Source organism: Oryx dammah, unplaced genomic scaffold (assembly GCF_014754425.2).
Source record: "Oryx dammah isolate SB20612 unplaced genomic scaffold, SCBI_Odam_1.1 HiC_scaffold_2, whole genome shotgun sequence".
Classification (NCBI taxonomy): Eukaryota; Metazoa; Chordata; class Mammalia; order Artiodactyla; family Bovidae; genus Oryx; species Oryx dammah.
Genome location: NW_024070186.1, coordinates 114,378,078 through 114,394,398, shown reverse-complemented (window position 1 = coordinate 114,394,398; position 16,321 = coordinate 114,378,078). Strand labels below are relative to the sequence as shown.

The 16,321-nt window shown below is 40.0% G+C and overlaps 1 protein-coding gene across 1 annotated transcript in view; it reads left to right on the top strand.

Annotated features, from left to right (window-relative positions):
* The window catches only part of CRYBG3 (crystallin beta-gamma domain containing 3), a 122,558-nt gene that overhangs the window by 40,436 nt on the left and 65,801 nt on the right, over positions 1-16,321 (top strand). Inside the window, exons 3-4 of the mRNA XM_040226612.1 lie at positions 2,950-3,368; positions 9,506-15,524. Of these exons, the coding sequence (XP_040082546.1) occupies positions 2,950-3,368; positions 9,506-15,524 (6,438 nt within the window). The remainder of the gene's footprint in view (positions 1-2,949; positions 3,369-9,505; positions 15,525-16,321) is intronic.

Below are 16,321 nucleotides of genomic sequence, written 5' to 3'. Positions count from 1 at the left end.
AGGTTGGTCATAACTTTCCTTATTAGGTCCCACTTATTTATTTTTGTTTTTATTTCCATTATTCCAGGAGGTGGGTCATAAAGGATATTGCTGTCATTTATGTCATTCAGTGTTCTGCCTATGTTTTCTTTTACAAGTTTTATAGTTTCTGGTCTTCCATTTATGTCTTTAATCCATTTTGAGTTTATCTTTGTGTATGGTGTTAGGAAATGTTCTAATTTCACTCTTTTACATGTAGCTGTCCAGTTCTTCCAGCACCACTCATTGAAGAGAGATTATCTTTTCCCATTGTGTATTCTTGCCTCCTTTGTGAAAGATAAGGTGCCCATATGTGCGTGGATTATCTTTGGGCTTTCTGTCTTATTCCATTGGTCTATACTTCTGTTTTTGTGTCAGTACCATACAGTTGGAAGCAGTCCATTGTATTTTGAAAGGAATTGTCAATTAACTCAAAATAATTGAGGCAGTGAGATAAATAGTGTTTTTGATTTTATAGAAGTTTTTTGTCTTGATTTTATTGATGTCAAAAATGTAATCATTATATTCTGTTTTCCTTTAAAAAAAAAAAAAACACTGCCCTAGTTTTATAAAACCTTCTTGTGAATCTGTATGCATTTTAAGAATATTGGTGTTATTTTAGTGAGTAGCCTACAGTTCACTTAAGCATTGTGGCTGGCCGTTACAACAAAGTAAATGGAGTAAAGGACAAAAAAAACATAACACATGATCACTTTCAAAATGTCCTATAGCATATTTTCTGCTGTCATATTGAGAGGCTATTTAAGCTGTTGACATGAGAAGAGAGCGCAGTTCATTTATAGAGCAGGCTCCCATAAAGAGCAGAAGGCTGGGTGGATGAAGTGGAGATATGTGGGATTGAGTTGCAGTTGAAACCAGTAAAAGGTGAGACTTTGACTCTAGAAGGCTGGTGGCATTCTAAATGTAAAAGACTCACAAGTTATAGTAAGCGCCTAACACATAGAAAAATGCTAATGTATTTATTCAAAAATAGTCCTGACTCCTAAGGTTGGAATAGACCTTGAAATATGGTTCACTTGAAATTAACTTCCTAGGCTAATGGGTTCTAAACATTTCACAACCATTCATATGCCAAATATTATTAGTGGTTAGTGGAACACTCCTTTAAGCTGTTTTGAATTTGGATTAAAACAAGGAAGGAAGTGAACAAATGACATTTGGATGTTTTTGCCTTCTTGAAGATCAGCTTCTTACAAAACTTCATCCTATGAACCTGCAGTGGCCTAAGGCAGTTTCACCTTGGCATGCTGATATTTTTCTGACTCACACTTGAGCTTTCCTTTTATAAAGACCAGTGAGTGTGATGTCTGACAGATACTATCAGACGGCATTCCTCGTACAAGTAGGTGAATGAGCATGTTGGGAAAGGCAGGCTGAGTTGGCCCCTTTGCCTGAAGCTAAGGACGCTTTAGGCAGGAGAGAGCGTGGACTGCCAGCATGGTCACATGTTGTACACGTGAATGGAGTGTGCTTCACTGCTGCTGCGTTGCTTCAGTCGTGTCTGACTCTGTGTGACCCCATAGATGGCAGCCCACCAGGCTCCTCTGTCCCTGGGATTCTCCAGGCAAGAATACTGGAGTGGATTGCCATTTTCTCCTCCAATGCATGCATGCATGCATGCTAAGTTGCTTCAGTTGTGTCTGACTCTGTGCAACCCTATGGACAGCAGCCCACCAGGCTCCTCTGTCCACAGGATTCTCTAGGCAAGAATACTTTAGTGGGTTGCCATTTCCTTCTCCAGTGCTTCACTGGTAGGTTAATTATGAGCAGGTAAAACACACCTCTGAAAGTGTTCAGCATCTGCAAGAATTCCTGGTGCTGCCCACCATCTGCGTTAATGCATATATCAGGGCTTTGAGTTTTACCATTAAGTTTTTTCTTTTTAATTTGGAGTATAATTGCTTTATAAGCTTGTGTTTCTGCTGTACAACAGAGTGAATCAGCTCCAAGTATTAACAGACATATATCCCCTCCCTCTGTCCTTCCTCCCCTGCCGCATCCCACCCATCTAGGTCATCACAGAGCATCCAGCTGAGCTCCCCAAGCTGTACAGCAGGTTCCCAGGGCAGGAATAGAGACGTGTACACAGGGAGGGGAAAGGGAGGATGCTCTGAATTGGGAGAGTAGGTTTGACATGGATACACTTCCATGCATACCATGGAGAGTTTATAGTGGGCTTTCCCTCTCAGTTGATACACTGTGCTGCTGTCTTTCCTCATCTTCTTGAGAAACAGTTTTCTATCATGTGGTAGCTTCAGGGGTTAACACGATGCAGAAATGATGAAGTCTGTTTAGGTGTTGTCTGTAACGGAGCACATGAGAATACTGTCTATTAGTTCTGTAATAATAAAGGCTAAATTGAGATACATAGAAGGTGTGCTATGATGTGTCCCATTACTTATCTCTCCATACTTACCTTTCGCTCTTCTCATTTTACAATCTTACTTCCAGTCATTTTAAATTAGAAGCTGACTCCTCATTGGACATGGAGAGAAGATGGATGTGTGGGCTGGGGAAGGTCGTGGGGTCGGGGGGAAGCAGAGAGAGAAGGGTATGAACAGGCATCCCACTGGCTCTGTCTGCGTCTCCTTCCAAGGGCACATCCCTCCTCCCCACCACCCCCAAGTAACCTCCTCTGCTCTCACCGCCCCTAAACCTAGACTAGTTAGCCCTGGGCTCCCACATGGACTGTACTTGTCCCTTTGTGACATTTACCATATCATGTTGTTAACGCTGTGCTGACTGTGCCCTTTAGTAGGTTGTAAACTACCAAGAGGTTGAAGCCATCCGTCTCATTCACAGAAATATCCCTGGCCTTTAGCACAGAGAGTGTCACGCAATAGGTTAGCAGTCAGCCCGTGTCATTTTTTAAAATGATGGTGCTTAATATTCTCTGTTTTGTTTTCCAAGATTCCCCAAAGTGAGGACAAAAGGACCCAGGCCCAGCAGTTGATCACTGTGCCAACACAGGAAGATTCCAAAAAGCCCAACGACCTTTCCAGTTCCACTTCAGAGGCCAAAATAGGAGAAAGTGATAAACAGCCAAAAGAAAGCTTCTTCCAGTTTCTAGGTAACTTATTTAATATCTCAGGAAAGTCATCTCTCAGTGAAGCCAAGCAGTCTTCTTTCAAAGATGAACATGAAAAACCTGAGAAAGACTTACGAAATCCCAGTCGTCATGAGGAAGGGGGCCAAAGGGAGAGTGTTGGTGGCTCCCTGAGAACCCAGGCGCTTCCAGCAGAGGAACAGGAATCCAGCTCCGAGCTCTCAGATGCCTTTTCTTTGGATACAACACAAGACAGTGAACAGGAAACCGGTGACTTGCTGAAGTAAGTTTAAAATTTACTTAGCTGAAAAATTGAGCTTTTGGACCTAGCCTTAGTTCTACTACTATTGATTAAGGGGATATGAAAAAATATTGTTATGTCCCTGCTACTAGGTGAAAAATTACATGATTCTGTATACCATATCTAGGGTCTTTTGAGCTATTTTAGTGGGTGGTACTAATATCTTCTGGTGCTAACTTGGTTATAGTACAAGATTTACTTCCTTTTTAAAAAAATAATTTTACTTATTAATTTTTGCCTGTGCTGGGTCTTGGTTGCTGCACACAGGCTTTCTCTAGCTGCAGTGCACAGGCTTCTCATGTGGTGGCTTCTCCTGTTGTGGAGCATGGGCTACAGAGCACAGGCTCAATAGTTATGGTGTGTGGGCTTAGCTGCCACACAGCATGTGTTCCCTCCTGGACCAGGGATCGAACCTTTGTCTCCTGCATTGGCGGGCAGGTTCTTTACCACTGAGACACCAAGGAGGCCCACAGATTTATTTCTGATTTAAGACTTCTTTAAACGGGAGTATTTTCTGTTGTCTGAATTCTTTTAAGTCAGACAGGCAGTGTGTTCAATATCTGCGTTTTGGGAACAAAAATAGGCCTATGATTTGTGTTCACATTCTATCAATATCATTTCTTTGTGGAATCCAGTTAAAAGGATTAAGAGAAGACATTGACTGTATTTATAAAAGTAGCCTTTTGAACCTTTCTCACAGCTCCAAGAAACAAATCTTGCACAAATTTAAGGAGCATTTCACCACCCCTTTTTTCTTTCTTTGATTAACAAGTGGGCACTAACTTGTTATTCTTTTATTCAAATGAGCTAGAAGGAATGTTTTCTATCCAGAAAATATTTATAACAATATTGAGTGCATTAGATATTTTGTGTAACATATAAGTATTCATTCATACCTAGTAAGGATCTGGTTCATTGATTTTAACTTAACCTCTAGTTGGGAATTATTTTTATTATTTAAAGAGATCATCAATACCATAGGCAGATATAGATGACAACTTAGAACTGTGTGATCCTTTGTAGTTTCAGAGTTTCCTCAGGCATGTGGTTTCAGTCACTTCCTCATAGTAAGCTTTTAAGGTAGGTGTAGGCACAGACCCGTGTTATGGTTGTGAGAACTGAGACCCCAAGTGGATTCAGGTTTGCCCATCAGGAATGCTGAGGGTGGGGCTTGCCCTACCAGATCTTAAAATGTTCCCATAAAGCTACGTTTATTGAAATGATGTCATAATACTTGTATAATATTTGCTAGATGCTTAAATGGAACAGAATAGACAGTCTGGAAGTGGACCCTTGTCTATTTGAGCCTTCAAATGTGACAGCATTATGTATTCATGTAGAAAGGAAAACTTGAGGAAATCGGGTAACAATTGGGAGAAAAAAATAAAAACTAGATAATCATGTCATTTTATATTAAAATTAGAGCAGAATAAAAATGATTAAGAAACATACAAAACTAAAAGCATCTAAGTGTGAATTATTTTGATGAGAAGCAGTTTTCTAAGCATGATAGCAACGGAAAGTATTTGGAAAGAGAAAGTAGACAAAATTGCTTCCAATTTTCAAACTCTCTTATGTCAAAAACCATGAGCAATACAGTAAATTGGCAAATGAGAATGCTTTAACTGACAAGCATTTTAGTTAGCTCACCAATAGAATAAAATGGGCAAACAGTAAAAACAAGTCATTCAGATAAGTGAGGAAGAGATTTATTCTCACTAGCAATCAAGGAAATGCAAACTAAAGTGAGAACTTTTCTCCTACTAAACTGATAACGGTAATAAGTGATAATATTCTGTAGTAGTTGGAGTTGACTTGGCTAATGCTCATATACAGTGCTGTGAGTGGAGGGCTGCATGTACTAATTTTGAGAATCTGCATTTTAAAGGTTTAAGTTTTATTTCTGTGATATCAATTTGCTAAAAGCGTGGACATTTCATTTTTATTAAGAACATGTTGTTGTTGTTCACTTGCTAAATCCTGTCCATGTCTTTGCAACCCTGTTCAACTCTTTGCAACCCTGCAGACTACAGCACACCAGGCTCCTCTGTCTTCCACTATCTCCTAGAGTTTGCTCAAATTCATGTTCATTGAGTCAGTTATGAGCATGTTTCAAATATAAAACTTTATTTAAAATTGAATCTGTACTTTTGAAATTACTAGAGATCCTTGGGTTGGGAAGATCCCCTGGAGAAGAGAAAGGCTACCCACTCCAGTGATCTGGCCTGGAGAATTCCATGGACTGTATAATCCATGGGATCGCAAAGGGTTGGACACGGCTGAATAACTTTCACATCACATCACTTTAATCACTATTAATACAATTTTCAAATTTTAGACAAGTTATTAGCTATAATTTGAAGTGTGTTTGTAAAAAATCCTTATCAAAAAGCATTGTAAATGATTTCATCTTCACTTAATTAAAAATAATAAACAGCTTTGTAATTGTTTTTATGTATGGTTGACTATATAGACTTCATTTTTAATATCCTTAAAGCCTTTAAGTAAACTTGTTTGATAACATTTTTTAGATTGCTTTCCATACTTTAACATCCTTCTGGTGTAATTTGTATAGGAAGCTACTTTGTTATTGGGTTGAAATTCTTGAAAATGTTCTAGAATTCTTCCATTTTCAGCAGATTCCTATCATCATGAGAAACTCTTCTGTCAAAACTTTACTGTGATTTTTTTTTTTTAATTGCTGGTTTTACAGCTTTTCTTTACATAGAAAAGTTAAGAATCTTCCCTGTTGTGAGAGAAGATATTCTTAACTATATAATTTGAAAGAAAATAAATCTTAATGCTAAAAAAGTAGCTTAATCATACTTGCTAAAAGTGAATTAGGTAGATGTTTGCTCTAATGCTATTATTTTCAGGCAGCTTTTACAGAATTTTCTTTGAAGAATGATGCATGTCTTTAGTTGACCTTTGTAGTATCAGATATATTCGATTTATCCAGGATAGAGCACAGCCATGTGTAGTGAGCAGAGGATTAGTAAGCCTTCACATGATAGGTAGGTATGTTTGGACTGAAATGCATAAAAACCTTTTCACATTTTCAATCTGTGCATCTATTCCCTTAAATATTTGAATTTTTTAGATATTTTACTTTTCTATTAGTATTATTCGGATCACATACTTCAACTCTTATAGGAAAAGCTACACATCCTATACACAATTACCTAACACATACAATACATTCTTTATTTTGTGAAAACCTTTTTAATTTTCCATATTTAGCTTATTTGTAAAGTGATATATTTTTGACATTTCCATTTTGTTCCTGTTTCTTAATTAGGGAAAAACATAACAAAGGACAGTTTTACATTCTTAATACTATTCAATTGTGAAGGCTCAGCTACAACCTGTGAAAGAACGCTGTAGAAAATAATACTCTCTTGGCATGACTAACCATTTATAGAGTGTGAGTGTGGCTCATCAGTACCTGCAGGGACTAATTATAATACATGAAGCTAAGCTTGCTACTTTGATGTTCAGTGCTTTAAACGTGGCATTGTAGTTGTTTAGTATAAAGAATGCATATTTTAGTTACAAGCATGTAACATTTCCATACAGGGTGCTGCCAGAGATTATCTCGTCAGAAATTTTAACTAGTTCATATAAATCAATTAAATCATTTCCGTTGAAAGTACCTAGAAAACTCCCCAAATGGAAAACAATTATTCTGCCAACCCTCCCTACAAAGAACTCCAAAACTACCAAAAGGCATTCCTACAGTGAACTGAAATTTTCCTGGAGTGGATTTTTCTCTGTGGTTTATTTTAATAGAAGTTATTTTAGATTAAGAGTTGCATTATTGGATTGATATAGAGTAAAATGGTTAGGATGGTGTTGGTAGTAAGAAAACCTAAGTTTTACTACACATGAAGAATAAACTTCAGGTTCTTCTCTCTCATGGCCTGTTTCTTTGGACATCAAGTACATTTTGGAGATCTTTGGGGTGGAGGGAAAACATTGCAGTCTTAAAAGTAGATTTTTAATTATAAAATATAAAAGCTTTTAAAAGAAAAATCAAACAAACTTGTCATTTTTCATACTTCTGGATCTTGATATATTGTTTTGAAAAGCTCTTGTGCTTTCTGAATAATTTATGCATTTTAAAATAGGATCTCAGCAATGACATAAATTTACCTATATGTGTTTTTCTCTTAGACAGGTTCCCTTATCCAGTATTTTAAATTTGTTTCATAACTGTCTTTCGTCTAGCCTGAAACTCCTGCAGCAGCTAAAATCACTTCTCCAAAGCAAAGCTTTTCTCTACACATCTCCTATACCTGTTGTAAAAGGGACAGTAAACCAATACAAATTTTGTATAATAGTGGTGCAGTAGGATTTTAGAGGCCAGCAGTTATATAGGTTGAAATAAACAGTTTCAGCTAAAATTAAAGAACTTTGTAAGGGGCCAGGTGATGAAGATTTTACATCTCAGAAGTTTACTTTGTGTGTTATCATGCAGACAAATCTATCATTCTTCATGGTGTTGCTTTAAAGTTGAGGAGAAAAAAACATCATTTTTAGTTATTGGAATAACTGGATTTCCTAGTTATTCATATGAGTTCTATAATGTTTTGTTAATTATATGTTTAACCTAAGAATGTTAGAATATACATCAGGTTTTTCTACCATACATTTTTGTAGTTGAGACACTAAAATGTAACTAGTACGCAGAAATGAAAGCACTTTTGTATCAGCTTTTTCTCGATCCGATTAAGAAAGTCGAAAACAAATCGCTTAGCATTTAGTATCATTGCTTTACTTAAGCCATTCATCAATTCGCACAAAGCTATTAAGCATACACCATTTGTCAGGTCTTTTGTAAGGCACTTAAAAATATAAAGATGATGAAGATATAGTGTCTGTCTTCAAACAGTCACTAGGTTAGTGGGGAAATAAATTGGTGCATAGATCTTTTTATGGCAAGTCTTTGCTCAGGGCTGTTTGTACCCAGAGATTAGAGGCTAACTGCCCATTCTAGTAACAGTAAACAGGTCCCGGGGTGGGTTTGCGTTAGAAATAACTTGGGAGCTGAGTCTCGGAGGGTATGAGTTTCTGTCTGGGGCTGGCATTGAAGAAAGGGAAAGAATGGTGTGTATGAAAGACCATAAGGCAGCATAGCATAGCATCAGAGCTCCCAGAGATAGATTCTCCAGAACAGTGGACGCTGAGAATATCAGGAACTGTAGTCTAGGGCTGAGAAAAAATTGGGAATTGGTGCTAGAAATCTTTTTTGATTTCTGCATTTGCCCAGCCAGTTTAATACTCATTATGCTAACCTGGTGGCTCAGATAGTAAAGAATCTGCCTGCAATGTGGGAGACCAGGGTTGGGAAGATCCCCTGGAGGAGCATGGCAACCCACTCCAACATTCTTGCCTGGAGAATCCCCATGGACAGTGGAGCCTGGCAGGCCTCAGTCCATGGGGTTGCAAAGGGTCGGACATAGCTGAGTGACTAAACATAGCACATGCTAATTGAGTCTCTAAAGAGCTTAACAGGAGAGAGGATTTATAAGGCAATTCTGTCATTTATTGGCTTAAATATATGCTGAATACTTACGGCAGGCTAGACATCTTGCCAGGTGTTTTCTTTACAACTTCTCTGCCTCTGTGCTAAAAGTGGCTGTTCCAAATTCACATCTAAGTAAAAGAAGAGAAACTTACTATGATACTCTGATATATATGGTGCAGAAATCAGTGATGTAGCCATGAGATACCAATATGAGGCACGAAGGCAATGTGGTTCCTTCTAGTCAAGTACTCACTGGAGATCAAAACTATTAATAGAACCTAAGCCTTAGGTTTGTCAGCCCATGTTCTCTCCATTAATCACCGTGGGAGAGACAGACATAATCAAGTGAAAGGGACAGTTCTCATGAGGAGTTCAAACATTTAGGTTGGCTTGACCTTCTTGTGCTGCTGGTCAAATCTGTATTATGCTTAATACAGACAGCCTGGACTAAAAATTCAAGAATTTCCTTCCCAACCTTAGACATATTAAGAATAGGAGCATTTGAAAGATACACTTCACCATGATTTCTGGAATTGCTGTTAAATGTCACTAATTACCTTTCCTGATACTCTCATGCTGTTTTTTTTTGCAGACAAATGGATGGTAAATCAGAGAGGCCTTTAGTAACATATGCAACCTACCGAGGCCCCAGACAAATTAAGAAGTATTTGAAGCAGCAGACAGTGTCAGAAACCGTGAATCCCTTAGACAGAGAAAATGCAAGTTCTGACTCTAGTACAAGCACACATCGTGGCCCTGGAAGGGAGATGGAGGCTGGAATGGCGTTATTACTGTCATCAGCTAGCACAGGTATACCTGTGAAAGGACAAGTGCCTGAAGGCCAGTTAGAAGATTCTAATTATAACGAAAGAGATCTCAACACAGAAAGCCATTCAACAAACAACCAAGGACTAGCCAACATGGCTTCTTCTAGGGGTGTTTTAAATAAAGCCTATCCTGGGGGACCCGAGACAAGTAGATCATCCTGTCCTGTGACGAGCTCCAGCTCCACTGCTGGAGATTCTGACTCACGGAACCATTTGAGTTGTGCACCAGGTTCTCAGACTGACAGAAATTTGGGATGTTCAGCATTGTTTACAGAAAGTAACAGCAGCAAAATTCCTTACAGTCCGGACTTGCAGAGGACAGCAACACCAGGAACTGTGGTAAAACGAACCAGCCCCGTGATGAGTGATGGGACACCAGTGCAGGCCGAGAACCCTGCTATTTCTGACTTCTCTTGTAGTAAATCTGATGGGAGTGACCCTACCACACTTGGAAGTGCAGATTTGCCAAGTCCAAATAAATCAATTAGGCGTGAAGCTCTGCAGTTGCCAGAGAGTAAGTGTTCTGACAAGCAAGCGGTAGAGAACTCATCAAAGCAGGCTGCCAATCACACCAGCCCCATGGCTTTCCAGAAACAAGCTGTAACAGACACAGAACTTGTAAGTGCTGGAAACAGATCATCTGCCCAAGACACACAGAAAATTTTGGCTCCTGCAGAAATCAAGCAAGAAACAGAAAACACATCAGTTGAGGAACCCACTACTTCAAGTCATGTCAAAGCTCCAGAAGATAGAATTGAGTCATTACACAAAGATACTGACCCACTATTACTAACAGAAGTCAAAAACCTTGTTAGGTCACATGGCAAAGTGCCTCCCTTTAGGATGAATCAAAAGGAAGCTGCCTCTGTAAAACATACCAGTGAATCAGTAGTTGTAACATGCTTAGAAAATAAAATAGCCACTGAACTGAATCCTGAACTTTATAGAAATCACATTTCAGAATCCCCTCTTGACTCTGAGAGTCCTCAACAAGCCACAGCGTCACCTGATGCCAGGACATCTCCCAGCCTTGGCCATAAAAAGTCAGATTTCAGTGCTTCACACCCTACCTTTGTTTCCAGAGTCGGCATGCTGAGCCAGGTGGATAGTCCTATTTTAAAGAATGAAGGTTCTTCTGTGCTTGTTGAAACTGGAGATGTCAACATTATTGGTAGCTCCAGTCAGTCTCATCAGTGTCAACAAGAACATGTAGCAAATCATGTGGAGGCCACAGACAGGAAGAATCTCCCTGCGTGCCTTCACTCTGAGCATGCACCTACAATTCTTGAATCCAAGGAAGTTCTTCCTGATAGGGAGAAATACCAGTTTCTACTAGATCTCGAAGCCAGTGACACCAACATAACTGCAGCAGACTTGAGCTTTGAGCCTCCAAGCCTCTGCAAGGGGCACAGTTCCACTTTATCTCAAGACCCTGAGAAAACAGAGTCAGTGCTATCAAGCACTGCAGCAAGTGAGAGCACTGCAGACAAGCTTGATTCTTCTTTCTCCTTGGAAACCAAAACTGATAGCATTGCAGAAATGTTACCAGAAGCTGATGTTAGTGGTCAGAACAATGTTCCTGTTGAGTCACATTCTGGAACAGGAAAAACTCTAAGTCTCTCCAAGATACCTGTTTCCCGAGCAGAGCCCAGAGACATTTCTCAGGATGAAATTTCTTCTCCACTTGAAATCACACGTGTGCCAGCAAATCCTGCTTTATCAGAATTGACTTCCCTAGAAGTTGAACAGGACAAAATTTTTCAGTTAGTGGATCATGAGGAGATTAAAGAGAAATATTTAGATGCCAGCCTTAAAGAGAGTTGCCAAACTGAGGTTTCCGCTTCTGCCTCCAAATATCAGGGTGTACAGGGAACAGAGGTGGGAGCCTGTAGTGCTCTACCTGCTCATCTCCAGAGTAATAGACCTGAGACTTCATCTCCTGTTCATGATGAGAAAGTTACTAGGCAAGTGGCACAGAATTGTGCAGCCAGGGCTTCTATGATCCATCCACCTTCAGTTCCTTGTGGGAGCGAAAAGATTTCTGATTTTTCACAACTCAGCTTAGCTAATACTTCCCACCAGTTCCAAGAAACTGACAGCACAAAAGCAAAGTCACCTTTTCTGGGTTCTAGTATCAGTTTGGGAAAAGAGGATTTTGCATCTGAGGATTCAAGTTTCCTTCCTAATCCTTCTGTGCTGAGAACAGAAAAGAGAGCCTCATCTCCCAGAAAGAAAGAGGATGCTCATTCCCTAAGAGGTGGTACTCACAGCCTGCTTTCCTCCTCCAGTAACTCTGAAGTTAGCATGGTTAGAAGTTCACATAACCCCGCAAATAATTTTAGTTCTGTAAAAGTTCCCATAGATGTCCCACATGAAGGTGCCTCCTTAACTAACCTCTTGGACCCTAAAAGCTCTTATTTGGAATCGGAAACATCTGACCTCACAGGGGCAGAAGTCACCCCACTTCAGGACCATTTGGGTGATCCTACTGGGATGGTATCTCTTGATTTCCCAACTGCTGCCCAATTTGTCAATCCCTTGGAAGCAGCGACTGGAGCAGTTGCTGGGACCCCAGCGTCAGTTAACAGCTCAAGCCAGCAGTGTTCTGAGGCCTCTGCTGAGCACATAGAAGTGAGGAGGAGAGCACATGCCCAACTTTTGGACCTCGAGAGTGATTTCTGTAAAAAGGCTATTACATTGATTGGGGAGGCCTTTAATTCTGTCAGGGAAGAGCTAAAATCCAAACACTCAGTCGGTACCTGCCAGGAACATACAGCCATAGACGGCATAATGAATCCAGGTACCCTGGAAGAAGACATCCCTGAGAAAAACCCATCAGAAGTGACACTGACAGAGATCCAGCCTGCAGAGCATTTGGAAGAGCAGGCTGTGGAAAACATACCTGAAGTCCAAGGGGAAGAAAAGGCCTGTGTTTCACCTGTGGTTGGTGAGAACAGTCTCCTTTTTGATTCTGATAAAATGAATGTATGTTGGTTGGTAGAGGACCGAGCTAGGGAATTAGTCAATCAGATTATTTGTTCAGCCCAAGAAACTGTAGCAAATGATGCTCAGGGTACCTTGGATTCTGAACTTGAAGCTAATACTTCAAAAGTTCTGAATAGTGATAGTGTTCAGCCATGTGATATGGTAAGAGAGTTCTTGGGATCAGAACAGGCAATAAATCAAAGCATATGTGAAATCAGTGGGAAAGTATTAGGTAGATTCTTTGCTGTAAGTAACTTAGGTAGTGACACAGAGTCAATAAGAGGAAGAGAAATAGTTCTCTACCAAAAATCCCCCTTTTCAGGAACTAGAGATGGGCAATCTGATAGTATAAATTTGCCAGAATCAGATACTGTTTTACTAGCTGAAAACGTACCGGTTACAGGGTTAGATGATAAGGCAAAAACACACTCATTTTGCAAGGACTCTAAAGAGAAAATGGGGGCAGAGTGTGTTGGTAATCACAAACCTGAGACAGAGGATACAAGAACTCTTGTATTAAATTTCAAATGGCCTCCATTTGTGAATGATGACATTCACGTACCTGGGACATCTAAAAGCAGCTTGTCTGGTACTTCTGTATGTTTATCTGAAAAAAGCTTGCCAGGACACAGTAACAAAAGCGCACCCCTTGCAATGTCAGAAGTAGGGAAAATACACAAGGACACTGAAGTAAATACCGGAAAAATTGAGCTTATACCTTCCATGTTAGAAATGGGAAAACCAAATAAGGATACTGAGTTGAATATTATGAAATATGAGGCAGTCCCCCCAATGTCAGAAATGGGAAGAGCACATAAAAAGGATGCCAAATTGAGTACCTCAGAAACTGAGCCAACAGCTGAAATTCTTAAAATGCGAGAAGCATACCAAATGGATGCTGAGAAGTATATTGAAAACACTGAGGGATTGCCTGCCACTTTAGAAATGGAAAATATTTGCCAAAAGGATGCTGAAGGGGATATTGCAAAGACTGAGGTGACACCTGTTACATTAGAAATGGAAAATATTTGCCAAAAGCATGCTGAGGGGGATGTTGGTAAGATGGGAATGACATCGGCTGTGTCAGAAATGGACAGTATCTACCAAAAAGATATTGAGGGGACTGCTGAAAAGGCTGAGTCAATACCTGCCACACTAGAAATGGAAAGTATTTACCAAAACGATGCTGAAGGAAAGGTGGACAAAACTGGGGTGATGTCCCTTACATTAGAAGTGGTAAATGTCTACCGAAAAGATGGTGAGGGGATCACTGCAAAGACTGAAGGACCTTTATTAGACTTGGAAAACACTTACCAAAATGATGCTGAAGGGGTTATTAGGAAAAGTGAAATGATGCCTCCTTTTGTATTAGAAATGAAAGAAGCACCCCAGAAGGCAGTACCTGCTTCCTTCGAAATATGTAAGGGAGATATGAAGGAGACAAGTAGGGGAACGTTGTCCACACCCTCTAAGAGAGAAGTGGAAAGCACTTTCCCAGAAGATTCTGACGGGACCATCAGGAAACGCAGAGTGTTTCCCACAGCAGTCAGCTCTGAGAAAATACGTGGAACAGGTCTGGAGTTGCCCGTTACACAGGCGGAGGCCACATCTCCCATATCTGAAGAAGCATACCAAGAGGGTGCTGGCAGGAGTGGTAGAGAAGTGGAGAAAGAGCCTACTGAAACGAAGACAGGCTTGATAGCGTGTGACACTAGACTCGCCTCGTACTTCAGGGATTATGAATCGCCTACCTTAAGTAAGGATAATGAAGGCTACCCAGCCTTAGCAGTGCCGGACTTGCAACCTGAGGGTACCATGGGAAGGCTGGACAGAAAAACATCTGTTACTACAGTACATAAGAAAGCAAGAGACCTAGAGTATGGAGACAAAAAGGAAGAACCTAACTTAGCCTTCGTCTCCCAGGAGGAGCAAGAAAATTCTTCCTTTACTATACTCTATGAAGAGCCCCTCCAAGATGAGGACAAGTACGCTACCACCGAGGTAAGACGAACACATTCCCTCCTGATTCCTCACACAGCTCCTGACAGCATGCCTGTCTTCGCCTGTGAAAGGTCTGAAAGTAGAACTGACCTCGTCCATCATTTTGCAAAGGAAACCAAATTAGGTGATGCATTTGATAGTGACAGTTCAGAAACATTCTTATCGGTAGAGGCCAAAAGGTACAAGATCTATCCCTTGGCTTTGTCTCCTATTTACGAGGACGACAGCTCTCAGGAGGACATTTTGTCCAGCGAGGTCTCACCTGGTCGTCATGGTGCCTCGAAATCAAGAGAGAATGCAAACCAGCCCTCATCTGTATTATCGCTGCTCCAGTCAGTATCAGAGCGTTTAAAGATGAATTTTGATGAAGATGACAGACAGGAGGGCGGAGAAGAGGAAGAAGAGGAAGATGAGGAAGAGCCACTGCACAAAGGAAGTCTGAGAGCTCGAAGGCAGGAAACTGTCACCTTCAAGCGGCTGGATTCTTCTCTTCCATTTTCTTCTGATGACGACCAGGAAAGTACTGGAGTCTCTAAGAATTCTTATGTGATGTCAAATGAGCCTACGACCTCTAATCTGCCAATTGGTCTGTGGCCAGAAAAGGCCTCATTTCTACAAAAATCTGACCTTACTTCCAAACTACATTCTTCTCTAAAGAGTGCTTATCATCAGTATTTGCAGACCTCTAAAACCCATTCCTCAGAAAAAGGAGCCAGATTTGGTGGAATTTTTCAGGAACCAGTGTCAAAGTATTTCCGCACTCAAGACACCCCTGGCCAATTAAGCCCATTCACAGAGGTAAGTTATTATAATTATTAATTAATGAAGTAGTGCTTTGGGTCATGAAATAACCTAAAAGCTTATTAGGAAAATCACTGCTTTGAGGTTGTGTAAAAATTGTTTAAAAAAATACCAGAGATTACTTTGTTCTTTAGTTGCAAGTGTATCATACCTCATGTATTTTAGTTGGATTGTTATGTTTGAGAAAACAAAATTGCTTCATCAGAATTTAAAAGGCATAAGAGAGAAGCAAGTTACAATCTCAGTTCTTTGCTGACTTCTAGTCTTCAAACTAACTTGTGACAACGTTTTGAATTTCTCAAAGTATTGAATGTAGAAAGATTGTCACTTTCCGTTGAACTAATGTGTCTCATGAAAAGATTTTGCAATATTTAAAAAATATTTTAAATATTTAAAATATTTTAAGTGTTTGCCTGACAACAGTCTCACTGTACTTGGTCTTGTTTTTGTTCATACTTAGCAGGGCAATAAGCAGACTAATTTGAGAAAAAGGAGATGAAAACGTCCTAAAATTCAGTTACACTTTTATTCAACTTAGAAATATTTGAATGTTTACTACAGAAGGTTCAGTGAACCTGGGACATTTCTTTCTGACAAAACCAAGATCATGGAACTTCCTTTAGGATTCCAAATACCCTTAGTAGCAAGTGCTAATATTTGAATACCAGCCAGTTGCTTGTAAGGCAAGGTCCTTTTGAAAGAAAGGCTGGGCTTTGCAGAAATGTTTCTTTAATGATTCCTATTGCCTATTAAGTCAAGTGCAACCTCTTCACTCTGTGTTGCAAGGTCCCCAA